The sequence below is a fragment of the Bacillus rossius genome, chromosome 3 (genome assembly GCF_032445375.1).
Source record: "Bacillus rossius redtenbacheri isolate Brsri chromosome 3, Brsri_v3, whole genome shotgun sequence".
Taxonomy (NCBI): Eukaryota; Metazoa; Arthropoda; class Insecta; order Phasmatodea; family Bacillidae; genus Bacillus; species Bacillus rossius.
In genome coordinates this window covers 49,527,812-49,552,054 of record NC_086332.1, presented here as the reverse complement: position 1 = coordinate 49,552,054, position 24,243 = coordinate 49,527,812, and the positions used below count along the sequence as shown (strand labels likewise).

At 34.9% G+C, this 24,243-nt stretch overlaps 1 protein-coding gene across 1 annotated transcript; it reads left to right on the top strand.

Annotated features, from left to right (window-relative positions):
- The first annotated feature begins 4,032 nt into the window (after nt 1-4,032).
- Nucleotides 4,033-18,058, top strand: LOC134530651 (V-type proton ATPase subunit e-like). Its single transcript, XM_063365683.1, has 4 exons — nt 4,033-4,259; nt 4,383-4,430; nt 14,526-14,613; nt 17,715-18,058. Exons 1-4 carry the CDS (start codon nt 4,162-4,164, stop codon nt 17,736-17,738), a joined length of 258 nt encoding a protein of 85 aa, XP_063221753.1. The 5' UTR covers nt 4,033-4,161; the 3' UTR covers nt 17,739-18,058.
- Nucleotides 18,059-24,243: the final 6,185 nt, after the last annotated feature.

Here is a 24,243-nt window from a genome sequence, read left to right as displayed (position 1 = left end):
TTCTGGGTGTTGGCCTCGGCTTCGTCACCCGGTTACAGCAATTAACATTATACTTTAGAAAAACATATAATTATAATGACAAAAGTTTACGAAAAAATATAATATATACAAATAATAAAAATGACACGTTATTAAATATACAGTATGTTCCACATAATACACATTCACTGCACGGGGCAGGGGAGGATCAGGGGTTGGCGCAGCATAACAAACTTTATGAGCAGGGGAGACACTTGAGTCGACGTCAACATGTGTTTTCTGATTTATTTTCCATCACAGATAAATTGTTTCAGATTATTAAAGCAAAAACTTTCGACATTAGCTATTGCTTTCGAAAACTGAAAGAAACAGAAATATTAATTTCTGAGAAGAGAAACACATTCAGTTCAACAATTTGCTCTGTCTTCAAAGATGACCCTCCCACTAAGAAACAGCTTATATCTGAGGAAAATGATCCAGAAGTTAGCTACAGAAAACTGTATTTTGAAATTATTGATAATATTCTAGTACAGCTTGTTACACGATTCAGCTCACTCGAAAATTTGAAGTTCCTGGGTCTAATGGATTCACATAAAAAGGAGGAAAATGCAAAAAAATATTACCCGAGGAAGCATTCGCCTCTTTAAAATCTTATGGCAACTACTTCGGTTTACCTCTTTTAAGGAGTGAATTAATTGCAAAATTCAGTTTAGCAGAGTTTAAATCAAAATCAATTTATGAGATACTGCATGTATTGAAACAGTCGGGTTTAAGTGTAGATGGTTTTCCTGAGCTGTATAAATTGTGTTCGTTAGAAGCTACAATTCCAGCAACAAGTGCATCTGTCGAGCGCTCGTTTTCCTCACTGAAACGAAATAATACCTATATCAGAAACGCCCAGAAACAAGAAAGACTGTCAAATCTTGGACTCATTTCAATTGAACAAAAATTATTGCTTTCCCTAAAACAAAGTAAAACTTTCTACAGTGATGTAATTGACAATTTTGTTCGCAAGACACGACGACTAGACTTGGTTAACAAATAACTAAGTAGCAGCCCACCTCAGCAATTCCCTGGATGTGGATTTTACCGGACAATGTTGCTGGTCAGCAAGTTTACTCAAGATCTCCTGTATTCCCCACTTTTGCATTCCAGTGCTGCTTCACCCCACCTCATTCACCTGCATCAGTTCTCAAGACCACAAATGTTAAGCGCCACCCAAATCTCTCCACTCCACCAATAATGTCTACAAGCTGACAGGATGGTGAGTAGGAAATTTCCTAAATTACAGAGCTTTCTTCAATATTTTAGTTTCAAAATTGTTATGTATGCACAGATTTGTTAACATTTTGGCAGTGTATATATATATATATATATATATATATATATATATATATATATATATATATATTGACGTCCCTCGGCCTAAGGTCCCTAATTTCCTGTTTGCGAAAATGTCCTGTTTTGCCCATGTAGCTCTCGTCGGTGAGGAGTAAGTTCAGGCCAACGTGGCCGGGACTGGAAAATACGGGACCTGGAGGGAATTTTACGTGGGGAGGAGGAACGGTAGGTAGTTCCAAGGATAACTCGGTGATGTCTGGTTCCACGAGCCCCTTTTATTTCCGTATAGAGAACCTGCCGCAGCCTGGCCAGCACGTCGCGGAACGAGCGCCCTCCCCGCCGCGACCCGGACTCCCGGAAATAAGTCTCGTCCTTAGAGTACGTCCCGACACGAACAAAGGAGGTAACCCCGTAGCTAATGGTTCCGGTTGCGATTGTTCTGTATTGATGCACAGCGCGTATGTGGCCCGTCACGTAAGAGGAATAAGGTCCTATGAGCGTTCGTACTGACTGCGAGGTTCGGCAGTCCGGAGATGCGCTAACACGGCCTATAACGTAGGCAGGTGAAGTCCCGGAAAAACTTGTAAAACTGAGTACGTTCAGCGATATAACGAATGCAGCTCAGCTGCAGAGATGACCCGTGACGTTTCACTGTCGGCTAACTTCGAGATCTGTAACGCGTCTCTCGAGCAGCGCGGAGCGGAGCGCACGTCTGCTCGCTCTCGCGTCTCGTCCACCATTGCTGTCCCCCGTCCGCTAGCGGGTCGAGGCCCTTGGGCTACGGGGGAGGGGAGGGAAAATCGGCCGGCGTGAGAGAGGCCCGCCTCGTGGTGCGCCAGGCTACGATTACATTGCTAACATAGCATAAGCACTTGAAAGAATCACAGAATTATTAAAACGACATGAAAAGTAATTAGTTAATAAAACGAAATACACATGAATTAATTAGTTCCAAAAAATGACAAGTGAAGTATTTACACAATGTTTCAGACGTGAGAGTTTTGTTACGTTACAAAATATACGCTACTGTGGAGGCTCCTGACCACTTAAAAGTACATAAAAAGCATAATTATTTACAACACAAAAATAAGTCCACTGGCATGCTAGGGCGCACGCGGGTGTGTCCCTGACCGTAGCACATCACAGACAGTGCACTGGGGGGACAAACCTCCCTTAGGACCACGTCGGTGGACAGGTACGGCCTCTGCATCTGGGAGGGTACGACGACTGTCGTCAATATATATATATATATATAGAGAGAGATATTTTTTTTAAGACTGACTCGTATGTATTCATTGCTTAAGCGAATTAGCCTAACAAAATGACCATACATGCTCATGCTTGAAAGTGAGAGTTAAGATTATTAAATTCTGTGTGACTTTAACATGTATTGCATTGACTACCAAAATCATAATTTCGTGAATTTTGATATATGCTGGTGATGTGTTTCCGAGCGTATCTTTCACTGTTTCACTGATTAAAAAATCTTGCTTCGTGTAACGGCGATTGCTCAAGTTTTAGTCATACCAGCTTTTTAATTTTCTTATAATACCTATAGGAAATGTTGACTTAACATTTTGTAGAGAAACTCTTAGGCCTAGCTTTCATCGACACTTAAAATTGTTTTGCTGCGGAAGCCGCCTTATTAGTCGAGGCAACAAAACAAAAATAGATGAAAAACATAATAATAGACCCATTGGTCGGGGATGAAAGGGAGGCGGGAGGGCTGTTTAAGGGCCGTATTCCAAGACACAAAAATAAGGGTTTAGTTGTTGATTATGTAATACCTGTACCCTAACCATATTCTAAGTGCATGATAGAACACAGCCAATCCCTAATTTTTAGGGCACTGATTTTTGGTGTCCTATCTGTTGCCGATTTGATCCATCACTGTATATATATATATATTTTTTTCCTTTTTAATGAACTTTAACGGAACTTTTACGATTACAATTCCCCCCCCCCCCCTAATATCTTAAAACACAGCAAACATAAATACTGCCAAAAATTCATCGTTTATTCTTGTACAACCAACATTAAATATTTTATTTCACATTATAATTCCATAGTTTTAAAAAATAAGCTAAAGTTACGATGAATTCCACGAAGTACAACTGTTTATAGCCTCGCACAAGTCCTCATTTATTAAAACGGCTGCCGATCTGATACCTTACAGGGGTTCCGTTAGGACACGTTTAGGAATATGACCCGAGAGTTAGGGTACGGCAGTTGCCCAACAAGGCAGTGCATATTCGCTACCTTACTCATCTTGGAATACCGCTCTAAATGTACAATTCATCGCTTGACGCCGTCCCCACTACCTCTATTGAATTTTACGTGATTTTAGTATTGTTCGGGATCTCAGGGTAGGTTCGGCCTTGTGGCTAGAGGTAGCGGTTCAACGCAGTAGGGCCCCCCGAGCTGTTATGGCCACTCGGGTCATACTAGTGAGCATGCTCCCACAATGCTCCACCTCACTGGATGATTTGGAAAGTCTAGTTGGAAGAATGTCATTAAAATATATGATAATATTTTAAAAGAGAATTATTTACATTAATTGCAAATTGTTTCACTTTTAATTATAGTTAAAGAAGAAACAAGTGACTCACACAACTCATCAGAGCTGTAAACAAAATGTGTTCGGATAAACGTTATTTTTATACTTTGCTCTAAACAAAGCGATTCAAGGCTTGTCATAGATATCGATATATCGTGTACGCGTAACTCAAGGCGTTGCCTGCATATCACGCGATGTCCTTGTGTCCCGTATGAACAGCTGTTAGGGTGAGGCTGTTATTAATTTCAGTGTGTAATTAATTAAAATAAATACGTGGGTTAAAAATGGGCGTGTCAGTTGTTCCAATTGCTGTTTTCACAATATTTTGGGCAATTGTTGGAATTGTTTTACCATTTGTTGTCCCAAAGGGGCCAAATAGAGGGTAAGTTTAAAAAATACAATTAATCACATTAGTTAATATGTAAACTATCATGTAATCATTTATGCTCAATTTTATGTTCATATGTTATTGTTTTGTGTCTCACAGGTTTCGTTCTTTTTATAGTATATTTCAGGTGGTGCTGATGCTAACGGCAGCAACTTGTTGGCTTTTGTAAGTATTTAATTAGGTATTAGTGTGAATGTTTTAGTATATTATTTACACAAAATATTTATTTCATTAGATTAAGTACTTATTTTTAATTTATGTACCTACCACTGTAAGTTTGTTATCATAACCTTATAGATGTCTTCCATTTTTTAAAATCTGTTTGTCAGTTTCTAAAGGCAACAAGGTAATTCTTAAGGAGAGTCCTGATTGTAGGCTTTATGTAATGTACTCAACCTAACCTAACAAAAAGTTAAAACAGTGAACTACTTAATGAATTTATTATTTATTAAAGTATTACTACTTATCTGGTACTTCTGGACAACAGTTTTTCCAATTAAAAAATTCTAAAAACCTTTTGTAAGATGGTGTTATCATACTTAAAGTATTTAGCCTGGAGAATTGATTGCAGAGTATGCATTTTATGTGGAATATAATAGGTTATACTATACTACATAAAACAAACTAGTCCTAGTCAACTTTGGTAGGCACAATATAATATTGGTCAGGTGTGTATCTTGTCTTCAAGGAAACTTGCAGTAAGCATTTTCTATTCAAAGATTCGTATCTTAAAGTTTTCAGTAATTGTTCTTTATTGCAAATCCAGTTTATATGAAAATTTTATATTTCATATTTAATGATCAAATATATTTTGGTTATTCTGCAGTTTTGCATCACAAACATATTTAACTGCTTACTTTATTTTATGTTAAAATACAATTGGATATGTTACAAGGATTAATTGTTCGCGGGGACAATGTTTCTTAACACGAATCCTGTTGGTATCAAAGCTTTATAACAAATAAATATCAAAATCATATTGGTAATTGTACAGTTTCAAATCACAAACACATTAAGTAACATGCACTTTATTTTAATTTTTTATGTTAAAATACTTTTGAATATGTTACACAGAACTGTTTTTACCCAGAACAGTAATCTTCAGTTTTATACCTATTTTCAAAATCAAATATATTTTAGTATTTTATTGTTAAAATACAACTGAATATGAAATAAGGAGCAGTTAGGTACCTCAAGAATAATCCCCCTCGCATAGAATTCAAATCAACACCACTTCTCTGAGTATGGATAAAAAAACAACATTGATGCATTAACTGCAGATATGTCCTCACAGTTTCTCTAATACAGAAGATACGTATAGATTCTCAGCGATGAAATGTAGTAGGGGCCTATACCTTCTTCAGAGGCAAACAAATCTGTCAAGTAAAAAATTTTCCATTCTGCAGATATTACAATAGCCATGTTTCTGGCCTAAACCAATCCTTAGTAGATAGTAAACTTTCTGAAGTTTAGGCTGTCAATATAAACTTGTTTTATGTAGTAATTGCATATGATTTTTTTCGTATCCAAACTTGTGCATATAACAGTTATTATCTTCCTTTCATATCCCGTATATGGTCCATCTTGTAATTAGAACAACTTCTTAGCAACTTTCTCCCAGAAATAGCTTGTAGATTAGCTATCTTCAACACTATATATCTAGTCTTCAGTCTCAATAGTTTCAATAACATCTGTGCCTTCTTGTGGTGCTTTGTAGCAAGAGTAATCTTGTCGTCACTTTGTTGCTGCCAATGCTGGTGGCTTCATTACTGTGGTGAATGCCTTGTCTATTTTGAGTGAATCCATTCTGGTCCAAAGGTGCTGATCTTTGGAAGTAGCTAGTTAATTGTGAATAAAATCACTGATTGAACTGGAATGGATTATGTGAATTTTGGCTAATTGTTGCAGCTGACGTCATGGTGAAGTGGATGCCTGCCACTGATTAGTAAACAACTGATAATTTATGCAGGAAAATAAATACAGATGATGTAATAATTATGCTAGGTCCATGGTCAGGAGTGTACGCTGGGGGAGGAGGCGGTTTCCCCTCAATGAAATTCTGTTTATGCTCCTGCCCGTGTTCTGTTGAGCACCTTGCATTGAAATAATAAATTCGTACTGCATCTGCAGCTGTCAGTTCCGCAATTTCCTCTCGAGCACCGTCGGGTCAATGCTTATTACCCTCTCCTATTGGGTTGTTGCGAAGAATTGTTACTCAACCTATTCTGATGATCTAGCTGATTGTAGGTGAGTGCTGCTCGCAAAACTCTGCAAAATTAGTGATAATTCACTCTATGAAGTGTAACTGATGACAGGCAGTAGCGCTAGACCATGGCAGTGAATTTGTCATCACTGATGAGAGTGAGATAAGCAGATAACATATTCTTCCAAGCATATTGCTAATGTGTGATTCTAGCGAACAAAATTTCTTGAGGTTTGAGTTATTTGCATGCAGCTGGGCCCTTAGATTGACTTGAATATGTAGGCTCTAAAACTGTTTAAATAATATAGTGTTAATCACATATTTGTCACATTTTATACTAAAATCAAGTTTGAAAAGTAGGGGTGCGATTTTTATGCAAGAAAAGCATTTTTGTTTGGGTTAAGTTTTTCATAAAAACATGTTGCATGAAAAGTACATTAAATTATAAAGCAGAGTATAAAAAATTGCCAAACAATTTAAATTAATATTAGTATAGAGGTATTTGAGAAGCCCTCAATAGAAATGAATTTTATGTTTATTATTTTACTTCTTACCTCTATGACTTTGTCTTAGTCCTGTTATGAATTATATTTACCAGTATTGTATCTCTATGGTCAGGTCAATTTGGTTTTACTCGTTAAGTATTTTCATGTTTTATCTAAGTAATAATTTTATGAAATGTCTTTGCAAACATTTGTTAAACGGCGACGAATAGGAAATGAGCTTACACCTTTTAATATTGTTTTTGGGTCATTACTGAGGAAAGAGTATATGTGATTGGACGCTCGACTGCGCATATATTTTATTTAAAGAATTTAGTATTTCCAGTGTGATTTCGGAGAGTGTTCAATAGAGAAAGCTTTGACTGTTTGAAACAAATTGGAACTTGAGTTTCTGTTCGACTATCATGGGAGAAGGATTAGAGAGAAAGAGCTCCGTGATTTAGTCATAAATGAATGTAAGAATATCACGTAAAACATTGGTACGACGACTGAATAGCTAGAATCTACGTGAAATTGATGATTTTATAATAAATACCGGAACTACACAATGAAGAAGAGGTAGTTACCGATGTTCGAAGCTCTACTAAAGAATCGACGACGACGATAAGTTTTGACTAACAGCATAAATAGAACTGGATCAACGACGAATTAAGAAGAAACGAAGAAAAGGACTATCAATCTTCGAGATGGAAGGAGTTCGACAGCGGTAGACGGCATCGTAGACGGTGTACCGGAGGACATCATCCTTCTAGACGACTCCAGGTGACCGACGCCAGTCCTGCTGGAGTACCAGCAGCACGAGAGGAGGTGCATCGAGACGGAGACCCAACCAGCGACATCGGAGGAGAGTGAGATCTAACCAGCAACATCGGAGAAGAGACAGGGGTTCGGAGAGGTTTTCCACAGCCTCTTGGTATTGTAACGACGCGACGAGGTTTGTTTGCCCCATCCCCGAATTAACAAGAACAGCGAGAAGTTACCTGTCCTATTTTAATGGCAAGATATCTTAAACTATGATGTTTACGATCAAGACCTAATTTGAAACTCGCAAAACAACTTAATACTACTTAACTACTTAAAGACTTGTAGCTTGTACATACTGGACCTGGTTAACTGACATTGATCAGTAATATGTACGATATCAAAGTTAAAATCTGTTAAAGTCATTAATTGTCTTGAATGTTTAAAGAATAGCCCCAGGTCCAGAAGTCTTGAGACAGTTTGATCTACCGAAAGAGACTGAGCTAGTAAAAACAAAGAAAAGACTAATTTGCCAGTTAAAATGTGTTTCAATAATATTTAAAATATTGACTGATAACCAAACTATTATTCAGTGATACAATTACGTAAAACGTAATTAGTTCTGAAAGACATTTAAGTATAACGGATATTGAAATTTTGTTTAATGAAAAACCTATTTAAACATGAATAATTGTCTCAAAGGTATTTGTATGTTGCTTGCTAATCATTGACTCTGTCACTTTTCATGTTACAGTTGGATATGTTGCAAAAGAGTATTGTCACCCATACAACCATGATTTTGACCCTAGTAAAAAGTTAAATTTTCATTATATTTTATTTTTCCGATTGATAACCATACTTACATATCATGTGTATGTTAAACCAGATAGACAGAAATATTCAGCTTGGATTGTCTTGAAAGAATAATTAGTTTTTATTACACTGAGATCAGCAGTCATAGAGAAGTTAATGCTTTTAAACACACTACTTATATTTGTTGATTTTAAGGTCAGAATACTTACACCAAAGAGAAGGAGACATACTGCTAAGGAATTATACGACATTTTATTGTTTGGTATTCACACTGAGTCAAACTACACCGGTACATACAACTTGAGAATAATTTATTTTCACTATCAACATAACAAGACATATTTTAGTTAATATTCTGTAGAGGTTAGTAGTTGTGCTACATACCCAATCACAGCACTAGTACTTTATAGAGTTTTCACGGCGCCCAACTAGACCACATTTTACATTATAGATATTGGCATTTTAGGAAATATACTCCATAGAGTAATTCTGAAAATACTTATAGAATTTTTGATCACCCAACGGTGGCACACCCTTTTGAAATTTTAGTCGCTCATCTTTGGAGCTGTCTGAAAAATAACAGAAGAAAAGGGAAAATTCTGAAAACACTTCATTAGTGATGCAACAAAAACATATTTAGTTCAACTTAAAATATAAAATCTAAAACCATGAGCTGGAACTAACATAGTGTACCATACACATAACTATTGTCATAGTACACACTAACTACTAAGGAATGCGGGCTATCCAATGTTGTAGTTTATTTGGCACAAGTCGGAGCATATGCTTGCATGCAATTGGCGAGCTATCGATACCAATATTCAGTAGCGGATCCAGGGGGGGGGGGGGGGGCTAAGGGGCTCAAGCCCCCCCCAAAAGCATCTGGGTCCACTTCCATTATGACTACACAAAGCACACACGATTATGCACCAACAACAGGTTCGCGCGAGACGTAAACGAAATGTATATAGTGCTTGTAATAAGAGCTTCGGCTGGAACAAAGATTATGTGGAAAGGGAGTGTGGGAAAGGGGGAGAGCGCACGGTATCACCTCTTCTCTCTCCTCTTTCCAAAAGGCCCGCCCCGCAGTCGCGCCTTGTACTCGAGATACATAGGCCTTAATGTATGGTTTGTGGGATCCAACACAATAGAATGAGCTATTCAAGTGATTATTAACTGTTATCGCGGCATTCTTTTATTTGCTTTTGTCAAATTTTGAAAAAATGACAGAGAAACGTAAACAAGGGGATCTTCGTTCGTTTTTCTTACGGAAGAGGGTGAACCGAACGAAAATGAAACTATTACCTAGAAACAATGTCAGTGACATCATTCTTGACTCAAAGTTCATCAGGTAGGTAGGTACATCCTTCTGATTATTCTGTATGTACTTAAAATAAATTCATATTAACACAGTTAGTCGAGCAAAGCTGTTGATGACTACTGTTTCAACACCTTAAATGATTATGTGCCATTTTTAAATAAACCTGTAATTTAGTGTGATATTACTATGCACAACAGAACACTGAAACTTTAATTTAAATCATTTATTTATATTTTTCACTGTTTGTTTACTTTGGTGTGAGCATAATTATTTATGTACAATTTATACATTTTTCGTTTATATAACCTCTAAAAATCGTATTGGATTAAGTTTTTGAAGGCCGATGATTGGCCCGGAAATCGGCGGAACTTTTGAACTGTGTATTGAAACATTGTTCCTAGTGACATTATTTTGTTAGCTGAATTATTGAGTATTCTGTCTGGTGTGCCATATTGTTGCTTGTGTGTGGTTCCGCGTCGGGCCTTTTCGACGCGGGATGTAAGGAATATCTTACGTCGCAGATTCGCAAATCTTGTGAATAATTACGCCCCCAGAACTTCAGCGAAGTTCTGTTACAATTGTTTTTACTGGGGTCGTAATAGTAATTCATGAAGACAGCGGCAATTCAAGTATGGCTATGTGGTATGCTAAATCCTGAGAGGACGCTATACTAGCATACTGCGAATATTATCACTAATTTTTCGTGTTAACTGTTGTTGCTTCGGGACATAAACAATCATAAATAATTATTTATTTACATTTTTGTGAACAACGTTTTAAGTCTAAGTATTCATTATTTACGGCACAATTTCTAATCACACAACATACACTCAGAAGTCTTTTGATTAAAGATCTCTTGCGAACCGACTGATCATGAGCTAGCATCTATTTTCTTTTAAATTCTTTATATTATCTGAACTCTTGTATTTTTTGTGTCTAACGTAATCCCACAACTAATTTATTATTTGTTATATATTATTACATGACACGACTGTATAAGCAACCTTCTTTAATTTTATTTTTAAGTTTAGTAATAAATCCTGTTTAATTTTGGAGTCCAGATAATTGTATGTATTTTATTTATATTTTATTCTCTATGTTAATTACCCATGGGCGTCGTAACCGGGGGGACGGGGGGACACGTCCCCCCAATAATAAAAGTCTTCAATTTTGTTCCCTCCAATAATATGTTTAGCTTCGTAGTTATATTAAAAATATGATTTCTGTGATATAACCCATATGTTGCGCATGGTGCATTTAGTCCAATCGTGGTAATGTGAGCACTGTGTTTTACAAATTTGTTCTCTGAAAATATTTTTTATAAAAAATACATTAGATATTGCAACCAACTAAAATTATAATATTTAGGAAAGAAAAATGCCTAAAAACCACCTTTTTGCACCTTCAAACCCCTAAATTTCCCGGTGGAGAACCCCCCCACCCCCCGCTTATTTCCAGGGGATGGATATTCCTCAACAACTAAATCAATTGCAGTCCCCCGCAAAAAATATATCCTTGCGACGCCCATGACCTATGGACAAGGTAATTTACTAATTGCGTTACAGCGACATTAGAGAGAGTAAATAGGCTAATTAAATTACATTATAGCAGTTCTGAAGAGTTAGTTAAGTTGTTGTAAAGTTGTTGATTTCGTTGTGATTCAATTTTATTCATAAAAGTATGCAGTCATTTCATCAATGTTTTGTTATGACGTCACGTTAAACTATCGTCCGTAAACCGACTTTACAGACAAATTATTTTTTTTTGTAGTGAAAGTAGACTTTGTCATTTAAGATAATTATCTGTTCTACAAAATAAAATCACTAGTTAATGAAGTCATTTGTAACTTAGTAGTCTTGGATTTTTAAAATGATATGCTGCACGATTAACTTAACCGGACTCACATAATTTCTAAAAAATTCTTGTTAAAACTAATGAGGACTAAGAAATGTTTTTGAATAATATTGAAATGCATGTTGGCAACACTTAATCAGTGTGATCTAAACACACATGAATTATTATTCAGGTGTATTGTTTGTACATTTTGGATGTTCTAATAAATATTTATCCTTTTGTACAGTAAATAAATAACAATTTATGCTTAAATTGGTGTTTATAAATTTTGAAACCATTTGTTTGATGTGTCAAAGTAATTGCTAAAATATTTAAAATTAAATTTGCTTCAGTTCCCGTTAACAAGAATAAGATCTGTGGTGTTACTGTAAGTTTAGTTAAACATACAGATATATATATATATATATATATATATATATATATATATATATATATATATATATATATATATATATATATATATATATAATTGTAATCACATCTAAATAGTTCAGGGTAGGGGGAAATATGTCACACTAACTTATGGGTGTCAAATAGTTAACTTAACATTGCCCTCAGCTGGGTCAAGCCCCCCCCCAAACTAAAATCCTGGATCCGCCACTGCCAATATTCAACTAAGTGCACCATAACCAAACATGAATGATGTTAATTAGAGCTGGCTACATTTTTATACACACTATACAGCAAAGATGATATTTGTTCTGTTAATAAAAATAGAGTAAGCTGTACTATCCAAACGAATAATGGATTTCAACTTTAAAATACAATGTTTTATATGGGGATGAAGTTTGTGGGCAAAATCTTATATGGAAAAAGCAATGTACAGCTTATGGAGAAAATTGCGGGACCAAAACATATGACCTAATTGGAAGGGAAATCGTATTGTTCAGGTACATCTTAAACAAGTTTTTAATTACTATACTTTCCTTTTATAACTAACACACTGCCTGACAGCAACTTTAAAACCAATTGCTGTTGTACGGTGCTTTGTCCTGTGATCTTTACTAAGGTCATATTTACTACATACCCCAAAGCGCTCTGAATATAACAACGGAACCAATTTTTATGCTAGAATTATTTTTTTCTTTCCAAATTTTGACGCCCTATAATAACAAGTCTCATGATAATGAGATAGGTATCTGGTGGAACTGGTCATATGTTGATGTAACTCCCACCTGTAGTGAGCAGTACTTTTCAAGCCAGTGTTTAGGCATCATTTTTTTTTTCTTGTCTGTATAGTTGAAATGTTTTATCTTTGTCAAATGAATTAGTGTTCTAGTAAAGAGAAATATAGCCTGATAAGAGGGGTTATTCTTTGTTATGTTGGATTTTTATAAACATAGCCATAGCTTGCAGTACAAAGTTATTATTTCAATGTAAGGCTCAACAGACTATGGGCAGGAATGTACACACATAATTTCATTTGGGAAAGAAGGGGGGGAATAACACCACTTTACCTGCAGTTTTGCTTTTAATTTCTTTTATTTTGTTGGTGGTAATAATAGATTTTTTTAGGATTATTTTCTGACCATAGGCCTAATGTAACTTACATCATCTTTAGTGCCTGCGTGTAATAATCAGTTATTTATACTGGTTTGTTATTTTCTAGATCCTTTCAATTAATACTAAAATAGCTTTAAGTAAAAAAAATGGTAGGGTGTATCTTATTTATGCTGTGTCATGCCTTTAATTTGGATTAATGATTCAAAATAGAAATGAGAGCAATAAATTGACTAGGTCTAATCCAAGATAGTGATGATAAATCCTCATTAAGGGTGCATGATACCTTAACGTTCTTTTCTCTAAAGGCCCTGTCACTGTCAATTTTTCACTCCTAACACCTTTCAATATGTTGGGTTAAATAAAGTTGGAGGATTCTGACGTCACTGAAAACGTCACTAGCGCAGCCATGTTTGTTTGACAAGTTGGATGACTTGAGTTTCTATAAAATATTTTGTATATAGAATGGGTTCTAAAATATGTTAGATGTTGAATTCAATCTATGCAAAACCATTTTATGTATAAAAATGAAATTATCTGTATTTCTAAAACTTTTTAAAAAAAAAAAAGAACATTTATTTCATTATGTAACAAATATAATAAGTTCAAAAATTCCACCCAGCACTGTGGTGCATTATTTAATTACAAAATTGAGATTAAAAATGAAATGTTTGAGATAGCTCATACCGAAAATAAACTTTGTTGGTGTAACATGATTCGAAACATAGGTATTTGAGGTTATTTATCCAAAATTTATTTGATGAAGAAAATTGGAAGCTATTTTTCATCCAATACTTCCCCTCCAGTTCTACAGTCAAATATATTGGAGACAAATATTTGACAGTGAGAACCTCATTAACCAGGGATATCTGAATAACTAAAAAAAATTGTGCACCAAATAAATAAAAATAAAGAAACCTTGCATAATAATTGGAGAGGTAAAATGTATAAATGAACAATTTCAAGGGTTTAAAAAATAATTTTAGTGTGAGAATTACTGGCAGAGTTGTAAGTGTACTATACAGCAAACACATCTATGCTTTGACTACATTATTTGGCTCTTTTGAAAAGATTGTAAACAATCTATCAGCACAAAACTCTTTTGTAGTGTGTGTGTGTGTGTGTGTGTTTATTCCATCAATTTTTTTTTAATTTACTAGTAACAAAATTAAATTTTAAAAATAGAATAACTTAAATAATAATAATAATAAAAACTATTTTTTTCCCATTGTTAAAAATATTTTAAGCTGTGCCAGGTGGGGATAGAAATATTTGTGAGGGGCTGAAATTTTTTTTTTACAGAAATTGCTATGTTTTTTTTTAAGCTGGTTGTGTTGCTACATGGCGCAGATGAATCCTTTGATTGGTCCTAGACTCTCCAACCACACAGTTCTGCTCATAGCAAGAGAGTGGGTGAGTCAAATCTTTATTGTTTAACTTAATTGAGTAGTTGCTCATGTCTCTCTGCGTTGTGTGTTATAAAACTATTAAGTATTGAGCTTTTGCTGTTGAATTACACAGGTCTGCGAAATTTTTTTTGAAAAGTTTTTTGTTAAATGGTTAATATTTGTTTTAATTGTCTTAAAAGTAATAGAAAACGGCACTCATATGATATATACCGCGTCTCATTTATCACATTTAGATGATCTAGTATTTAAATACGAAAAAGAATAAAACAAAAATTTAATAAAATGAATGAGGTTCATTTGAGAATATTTTATAAAGTTTTATTGAGTCTATAGCTATTAAAATACAAAATTAAGGTATACATGAAGAAAACAATTAATAATAACGTTTTCTTTTTGAAAAAAAGGCTGCGTTTTTTTGGTTTTCGTTCATGATTTTTTATTTCATCTCTGTGTATCATCCAGCAATAGTCCACCTTCATATTAACGTCCCAACTGCCTTGATATCTTCTTTCTATTTCTTTTATGTCCTGATGAAACCGTTCACCTTGTTCTTCACTGTAGTCGCCTAGATTTTTTGGTAAACAATCAATGTGAGACTTCAAAAATGAATTTTCAGACTCATATTACAGCCTAAATTTTTATAGGCGTTTAACATTTCCTGGACAATATTTTTATACGCAGGATCTTTTGTGTTGCCTAGAAACTTAGATACAACATTTTTAAAGCCATGCCAGGCATTTCGTTCCATGGTTGTCATCACTTTTTCAAATTCTGTATCCGTAATCTGTTTCCTGATATTAGGTCCTGTAAATATTCCCTCTTTCAACTTCGCATCAGATAAGCTAGGGAAACATGAACAAAGATACTTGAAAGTATTTCCATCTTGTGGTAATGCCTTTACAAACTGTTTTATCAAACCAAGTTTGATGTGTTGGAAGCAATATTTTTTCGGGATCCATCAAGCTCGAATTGATGACATATTTTACTCCAACTTTCAATTCTATTCTAATTTTCCAATCAGTTTTTTTCCAATGTAAATTTCTTGCTCTACTGTCCCATTCACAAATATAACAGGGGAATTTTGTGTAGCCTTGCTGTTGACCAAGTAGCATGCATATGATTTTTAAGTCACCGCAAACTAACCATTTGTGTTCGGTGTATTTTATTTTCTCCAAAACATTTTTCAAGTTTTCTTAAGTTTCTTTAAGATAAAATGAATGAGCTACAGGTATCGATGCAAATTTATTGCAGATATGCAAAAGGACAGCCTTTAAGCTTCTTTTTGAAGAATCTATAAAGAGTCACCATTCTTGTGTATTGTATTCGATATTGAATTTTTGTATTAAACCACCAATATCACAGCAAAATACTAAATTATCCTCTTTCTTAAAATACTCCACAAATTCTTGTTCTCTGCTTCGATACCAATAAAATGTAGTTGCAGCATCTAATAAATTGTTTTCTTTTAGTTGAGAACCGAGAAGTTCTGCAGCGTCCTTAGGTAATCCAAGATCCCGTACCAAAACATTCAGTTCTTGCTGTTTTAAAGGTCGAGTATCATTTGTAGGGTGAAAAATTTCACCACTGCTTTGAAGATGATCACTTTGTTCTGAGTTTTGTGATAAAGGCATTTTAAAGTTGTTAGTGTTAGTAGGAACTGGTATGGGTAATTCGGGTTCATGTGGAACTGGCTTTGTTACAGACCAAACATCAAGATACACACTTACAAATCAAATATGAACTTCCTTTCCACAAGAATTGTCAGAATATATAATTAGACAATTTTCTAGCACCTTAAAGTTCTTAAATCAACTTTTTTTTTTTCATATAGCAAATATTGAATTTTCAAAGACATGGAACTAAATGTTTTTCCTTTTTGTTCCCCCTTCCCACCCATGGTTATGACTACAAATATTGAATACAGCAGGATGATTTAAAATAGATACACTAAAACTTTACCAACATGAAGTGTTACTCTATGAACTGGCCTAAACAATCAATATATTCCAATGAAGAGTATTGAAACAAAAGAATAACTGGCAGAGTATTACCTAGATTGCTATTATTTTAACAGCAAACTTTGAAGGCAGTTTAAAATTTTTAATATATCTTCAAGTCAAGAAAATGTTTAATAGTAACTCGAAATACGGTCACAAGTTCTGTTTTTGAATGTTTGATGCAAGTCTTATTCAAGTGTGGCTTATTCGTGTTAATACAGTAAAAAGATAATGATGGCTTAGAATTAGATGATTCCTGACTGTGAATGAAATTCTGTCATTTAATTTAATAAAAGTTGAGAACTCTTATTTATCACTCAAATGAAGTATTAAAAATTAATCAACATATTGTATGCTTTTGTAGTACATTTTATTTAAGAATTGTTTCGATATGACTTTACACATACATAATATGTTGCTATGTCTTAAGAGATATATACATATATATTATTTGTTGTGACTAGTGTAAAATAATTATTGCAAACACAGTTGCTTTTAACTTCAGACAAACCTTCAAATGTGTACATATTGTACCTTGGAGTCAATTTTTATAACAAACCACTAAATAAAGATGCAATGATGAAGAAATGTGGAGTATTTTGATAAGTTGTTTATACTGGCCAAAAAAAAATACTTTACCTTATTTTTCTACAGGTATGGTTAATTTTCAATAAATTTTATTTGGCTATGGTTGCTCATGGCAAGGTGCATCTACTTTTATGAAAAGCAAGATGATTTGGGGAATGTTTGGAAAAATTCATACAATTTTACTTTACTAATAATTTTCGTTGGTAATGTACCGTTAATTTGATTCCATTTCAATTCCTATGCAACCCAGTGCTGACGGTTTGTTTTTATCGTCAGTTATATACATCTTGTCATGTAATCAGTACAGAAATGCCTTTGTGCTTTGACAGGTAGCACCAGGCAATAAACATAGAAATGTGAAATTAGGCAGAACTTGAAAACTTACAAATAATCAATTACTGTTGATCAAGCAGTAGATTTATTTATGTGTATAGTTATTCTGCTTGGAAAACTATGTTTGTTGAATATTTATAAAAGTTGTAGTGTAAACTTCCAGTAATGTAGTGAAATTGTTTTCCAGGGAGATCCATTAAAGACCGGGTAGTGCAAGTATTGTAAGCTGTTCTCCAAGACATTTGTTGAAGAACTGGTGGGGTGAACCTGAAAACATTCATTCCATGTTTGAGAGATGTTACTTAATGTTGTTAATTATGTATGTAAAGTAATTTTGTGTACAGTCTGTGTATATTATGTGGGGAATCAAGTTAATTTGTAAATATAGTAATTGGTAGTACTGGTGAGTGGAATCTGTATTGTGTAAAAGTGTCTCCTTGGTAGTTAATTTTTGCAGATGTGTATAATGCCTGCTAACCCTGCCAAATACATAGCTTTTTAAATTAATCATAAAATATTCATCTAAACATACTTGCTTTAAATTATTTAATTTTTTCTTCCACTTGACATATTTATATAATTATCATACGAAAAAATGGCAATCTGTTTTGGGCAAAGGTTGATTTTTAGTATAGAAGTTTTTCTTGTGTTAACTGTTGCTGTTTGAGTATAATGTTTTATAATGACATTAGAAAACTGTAAAACAAGTTTCTTATTGCCAAACCAAACTCTTTGGCTGTGATGCAGTTAATATAATGTGGAGTAAATTGTATTTCAACATGTTGTAAATCAAAGGGGAAAAAAAAAAAAACCAACACTGCCAAAATTCAGCTGTTCATTATTTTTCTACATGTATAAGTAATTTTCGAATGAATTTAATTTGGCTATGGTTGCTTATGGCAAGCTGCATGTACAGTGGAACCTCGTGATTATGAGTACAGAATACTACCCTTCGAAGTTAACACCAGTTTGTAATGCATGTCAGTTTCACTACATAAATCACATTAAACGAGTTCTTCCTTGTTGACCCTTTCATAAGTATGAATGATTTAAATGGCATCTTCAAACAGGGAAATAAAGCAGTCAGTTGGAATTAAAACAAAATGCTCAGAGTGTGCATGCTGGGTGGCTAGGCCAGTGGACTGGATCACTAGCTGGTAGCAGCCGAGCTAAGGGGTAGTAAGTGGGCGGAAGTCTGGTGACAAACAAACAACCAACCTGTTATTTCCCTTTCTGTCCCGTTGCTTTTACTTCTGCTGTGCTTGCTTTTGGTAGAGAAAAGGGGGGGGGGGGGGGGAAGTGTGTGTGTACATGTGATCTTGTATTCTTCCCCCCCCCCCCCCCCCTCCCTACAAGCAACACAAGCAATCTTCATGTATTCCAAATACTACCTGTTTAGAACTGTGCCCCAACAACATTGTTTTTGCTTCAATATTACTATTCTATTAATAGCAACAATTCACGCATGACTTGACAGAATTCAATGTTTTTTTTTTCTGCTAGATATTTTCATAACAGAAACCTACATGTATAGAAATAGCCAATAGTGGTTAGTTAAGAGAGGGGAGAAAATAATTTTTTTTTTATACTAAATAAGAGCTGGAAACCAAAAAATTATATAATAATTTTTGGGTGTAAAATTATTAAAATCATATAAGAAAAACCTCTACAATAACCAATTCTTAGGGGGAAAATATATTAAAATTTAGGCTAATTTGAACGTATGTATTAAAACAATGTATTTAGCAATTGTAAAAGAAAATAATTTTATTATATTTTGTTGTTACTACAGTAAAACCCGTTTAAGACGTCAGGATAATAAAGAACGAAAATTTTCTCATACACTTTATCTTAACATAGCTCTTTTAATATGTTTTTAGGTTTTTTTGATTTTCCCGCTTAATAAGCACTAAAGAACACACAATGCTTCAATTTTTCTAAAAAAAATCTTTCCCCAACACTTGCCTGAATGCAACTTCACTGTCGCCAAGGTTAAGTTGTACTATTATCATTGCATGTAGTGCACATAAGCGCCATCATTTATTTCTCAAACAGTTTTTAACATAGCAAAATAAGACCGTCAGCGTTTAAATTGTGTTATACCTCTACACACATACAAATTTAAAAACAAGTTAGGATTTATTATGTATTTTACATTTCCGTAGAAACAAAATTAAATACGCATTACATTTGGCGAACCTCTGTAAACATAGTTTGTTTTGTTATTTGCGGGCCTAGTATGTACCTAACTAATTTTACACCAATTAAGTTAGGAACTGTTACGGAGTTTAAATGAATAAATACTAGAGATGGACGAGTTGAGGTTTTTCCGGCATCGAGCCGAGTTTAGCAATTCTCAATTCATATTTCGAGTCGAGTTCGAGCCACACAATTTTTGAAGAGGTCGAGTCAGTTTGAGTTTAATAATTTTATATTTTTTTGCATCAAATATGATAAATAAAATATTACTACACATCCATTGATATAATATTTTAAATTATTAATTAGCAAATCATTATGTTATTTAAATATAAAAAAACTAAGCTTATGTGGTACTCACTTTTCTTAGAACCTTGAGACAATATTCATTCTTGAAATTACACTTTTTAGTTTTTAACTTCCAAAAATTAAAATATAAATTTACAGAACATGCACTTTTTTTTTACTAAGACTAGTGTCTTCTAATGTTACTTTTATCACTATTACAGGTAAGATGATACCTGTAATTAATTTCCAAAAACAGTTGTGTCTTTTGTTTAAAAACTAACATTATCGTGCAAGAACACTAGTTTCTCGACAAGTTTTGGGCTCAAGTTTTCCCTTCTTTGTATGACAGTTAAACCTGCTTTGGAGAAGAGTCTTTCACTAGCAACTGATGTTGCTGGTATTCCCAAGTAATGTTTTGCCAGCTTAGAAAGACGTGGGTGACTGTTTTTGTGATCATTCCACCAGTTTTTGTGACCATTCCACCAGTTCAGTGGGTTTTCATGAAGTCCAATAGTTGGTAACTGCAAAAAATCATCCACCTGGGAAAAAATACATAGGTTATATATCAGTAGTTATACTGTTTCAGTTAATTTACAGTTTTCATTTAGGTCAACAATTTTATTTATCAGGATTGAAGGCTATTTGAATCTTGTAATACGTACCTCTCTTTCGACATTGTTGCTGCTCTTTTCTCTCTTTGGGTTCAATTATTGAACTTTTTTGTTGAGAAACCCCCAAAGGTTGTTCGTTAATGTTGAAGAACTTGATGAAACAGCATTCTCTATGTTGTGACTGCTGCTTCCTGAAGCATTGTTCTCTTGGTCAGAAGACTTTGCTGCTGTGAGATTAAGAAGTTTATTCTTGATAGCCAATTCTTCATGCTGCTCAAATATGATCATCTTGTATCGAGGATCAAGACAGGTAGCAAGTTTATGAATCATTGATTGTTTTGTTTCATAAAAACGAGCATGAAATGACTTTGAAAGACACCTGGCCAACTTCATTCCACTTTCCAGGTCTCCAATGTGGCCATTTATATACTGTTTCAGTCCTTCCTCCAAACTATAAATTAATGGGAGCACCATTGATAACGTTGGTGTGTTTTCCTTGCAGAGCTCCCGAGTAGTCTGAAACATTGGTTTCAGAAGTAACACATAACTCTCAATAAGCTGCCATTCTGTTGCAGTGAAATTGTCTTTTCCACTCTTTGCAATATCTGCAGATACTGCTTCTCTTTGTTCTAAAAGTCAGCTGAGCATCATATATATGCTGTTCCATCTTGTTTTGACCATTTGATGGAGGGAATGTTGTGGCAGACCTAGTCTAACTACAGTGACTCCAAGCGCTCCCTCGATTTTGTACTGGATTTGTAGTGCCCAACAATGGATCGACATTTTTTGAGCAAGCTACCCATTTGAGCCTCTGTTACTGCATCATTTATACCAAGTTGCAGCGTGTGAGCCATGCATAATGTGTGTGTTATTTTTGGAGACGCAAATGTGAATGCAGCACTTAAATTTCTAGCATTGTCACTGACAACATAGAGAGGAACCGCAACATCACTGATTTTCCAGTCTTCCAATAGTTCAACGACTTTTCCATGGATAGCTGATCCAGTTTGTTCACCTGGAAAATGTGAGCACTGTGGTGTCGTGTTTTTCATGATGAAATCAGTTGTCAGATAGTGAGCTGTCAAGGATAAATATGGATCACGTGACCTTGAAGTCCAAAGATCCATTGTGAAAGATAAAACTCTCTGCAAGTTGTATGTCTGTGCACAAAATATCTGAAACTTTTGTTTTTGTTTCATGTAGGGATGGGGCGAATCCTGATTTCCTCGAATCCGAATCCTAACTCGAATCCTCGACTGGAATTGCCGAATCTCGAACCTAAACCCGAATCTTTTAATAGATGATGTCCACATATCTAATGTAAGTGAGATGTATTCTGCTTGCACTAAAAATCCCTTGACTTTATCACATAGTTTGGTACATTTCTGGTGTAAGTGTGTATAAAAACAACAATTTTTTCTTGAGAAATTTCAGTTTTAGTACAGATTAGCGGTTAGGATTTTTTCTATAAATAAGCTAGAGGTCTGCGAGCCTAAGAATTTTACTTCGAGCCGAGCTCGAGCTTTTGTGGTACAGTTACACTTTTGGGAAATTATTTTTATCTTAAACTTAGTATCATGTTTGAATAAAGTATTAAAATGAAGTGGGCTTATTAATTTTGGGTAACTATTTACAGTGTGTGTTTACATTTTGCACTGCTAGAAAAAAAAAACATTTTTTTTTCATTGAATCTTACCTGTTTCCATTGGTTCATTAGTAACTGATATCATCCAACTAACATAACCAAGTATATGTTTGTGTAAATGTAACATATCTTTGGAAAAATTTCACCCTTGTCAATTTTTCTGGAGTCCTTACTGAGCTTCAACAAACTTAGCACCAAAAATCATGTTGTTTGAAAAGTACATTCACATTGTTTCAACATTTCCACTTTTCAGCACAATAATTCTGAGAGAGATTGTCACAGAGTATTAAATTCTGTTCTTTAATCTATCATTCAGAACAATAATTTGTTCTGCACGTTCAGGAGTTAAATTAGCTCTACGATTGGAGATAGTGTCTCTCGCTGGCAACCTGCTTGGCTGAAATGCTTTAGTAAAATTGCTTAACCTCAAAATTAGTGTCATAAATATCTGTAACTGGTCATTAAAGTTTAATCAATTGAAAGTAATAAAAATAAATTATTTTACTTCATTCGATTTACACTTGCAAAAAAAACATTACACACAATAAACCTACATGGAAATTAAAGTCTTTTTCAATATCCTGAAGTCTGAAATATGTTTACTCATGTCATTAAATGTAGAGCTGTGCTGTATTGAAGAAGCCGATTTTGCCAATATTTAGTTGAATCGGCATTTCTGCCGACTTCCGATACAGTACGCTCGTTAATTTTCGGCCGATATTACTGAAAAACGAAAGAGACTGCCATAACCTAAAAATCCACGAGAACCATTTTCACTTTTCGTAGTAGTACTGCATTCTTTCAGATCGCATTATTTCTTAGCAACATGTGCCAACCGTACATATCAAAGTTTAACATCCTTTTTTTTTTAACAATGTTTTTTAATTTAATATGTCATAAATAAATAATACATTACTATCACGGTAAATATACATCTCAGTTGTTACGGTAACTATAGTGCAAATATGGTAGCTATCATGCTTCTGTAGTAATTATGGTATTCTACAAAGAATCTTTAGTTCTTTTTATGGTAATTATCTTAAAATAACTATTGGGTTTGTACTGTAGTTATGGTACATCATCCATATTTCTTCGTATGTTGTTGTTCATTTGTCTTTTCTTCATATTTACGTGTGCCGCCATTATTTGAGACAGGAAGTTTCAGAAAAAATTTTAACGGACATTATATCACACATTTAATGGCGTAAATGACGAGACCTCGAGCAATTTAAACGCTTTATACGGAAAAACCTACCATGCGGGACCTCGTAAGCGAGTTTTACTGTATTTTTTTCCTGTAAATAGTAAAAACCGAATCCTTTGACGAATCCTATATCAGACCCGCCGAACCTTCGAATCCCTAGGATTCGGCGGATATTGGATTCGGTCGCCCCATCCCTAGTTTCATGGAATAGTTCAGGTACATATTGACGTGGCCGGGGGTTGTTGTTAAGATGTTAGGCTGAATTTTAATGGGCGCCACCACGTGTAGGGGCACGTGGACCCGGCAAGACTCCTACCCCAGGGCGTGACGTCGCCCGTGTGGAGACGTGACTCGTTTCCCCCCGAATACTGTCTATGCAATAACCAGACCCACAGCCCGCTCTCAGCGTCGGGCACGCTTTAATCCCTACCGTGGGCTCTTAAGGCGTCCCACATGCCCCTAGGTACTCGGGTAACACACACGTGGTCAATCACAACACAAGTTACGCGTCTGGGTTTTTATTGGCCTTGCATACACATAGGCACGATAACTCCTTACATACTCCTAGTCTCGTCGTTTAACAGTCAAAAGCCTTACGGCGCAATAGGCTTAGGTGAGGCCGGCCACCACGTGGCCGTGGTAGAATGTTCGCAAAAGTTTCAAGTCCCGTTACCGGAGTTAACAGATATTAATCAAACAGTCGGCTCCCGAGGTAGGCCCCGGGGATACACGAAAGCGTTTTAGAGTACTTACTAGTCGACAGAATTAC

Excerpts from the sequence above, each read along its gene's own strand:
- LOC134530651 (XM_063365683.1), top strand. The coding sequence starts at position 4,162 with ATGGGCGTGTCAGTTGTTCCAATTGCTGTTTTCACAATATTTTGGGCA. Across the intron at positions 4,431-14,525 it reads GCAGCAACTTGTTGGCTTTT|CTGGTTGTGTTGCTACATGG; the intron begins GTAAGTATTTAA and ends TTTTTTTTTAAG. Across the intron at positions 14,614-17,714 it reads TGCTCATAGCAAGAGAGTGG|GGAGATCCATTAAAGACCGG; the intron begins GTGAGTCAAATC and ends ATTGTTTTCCAG.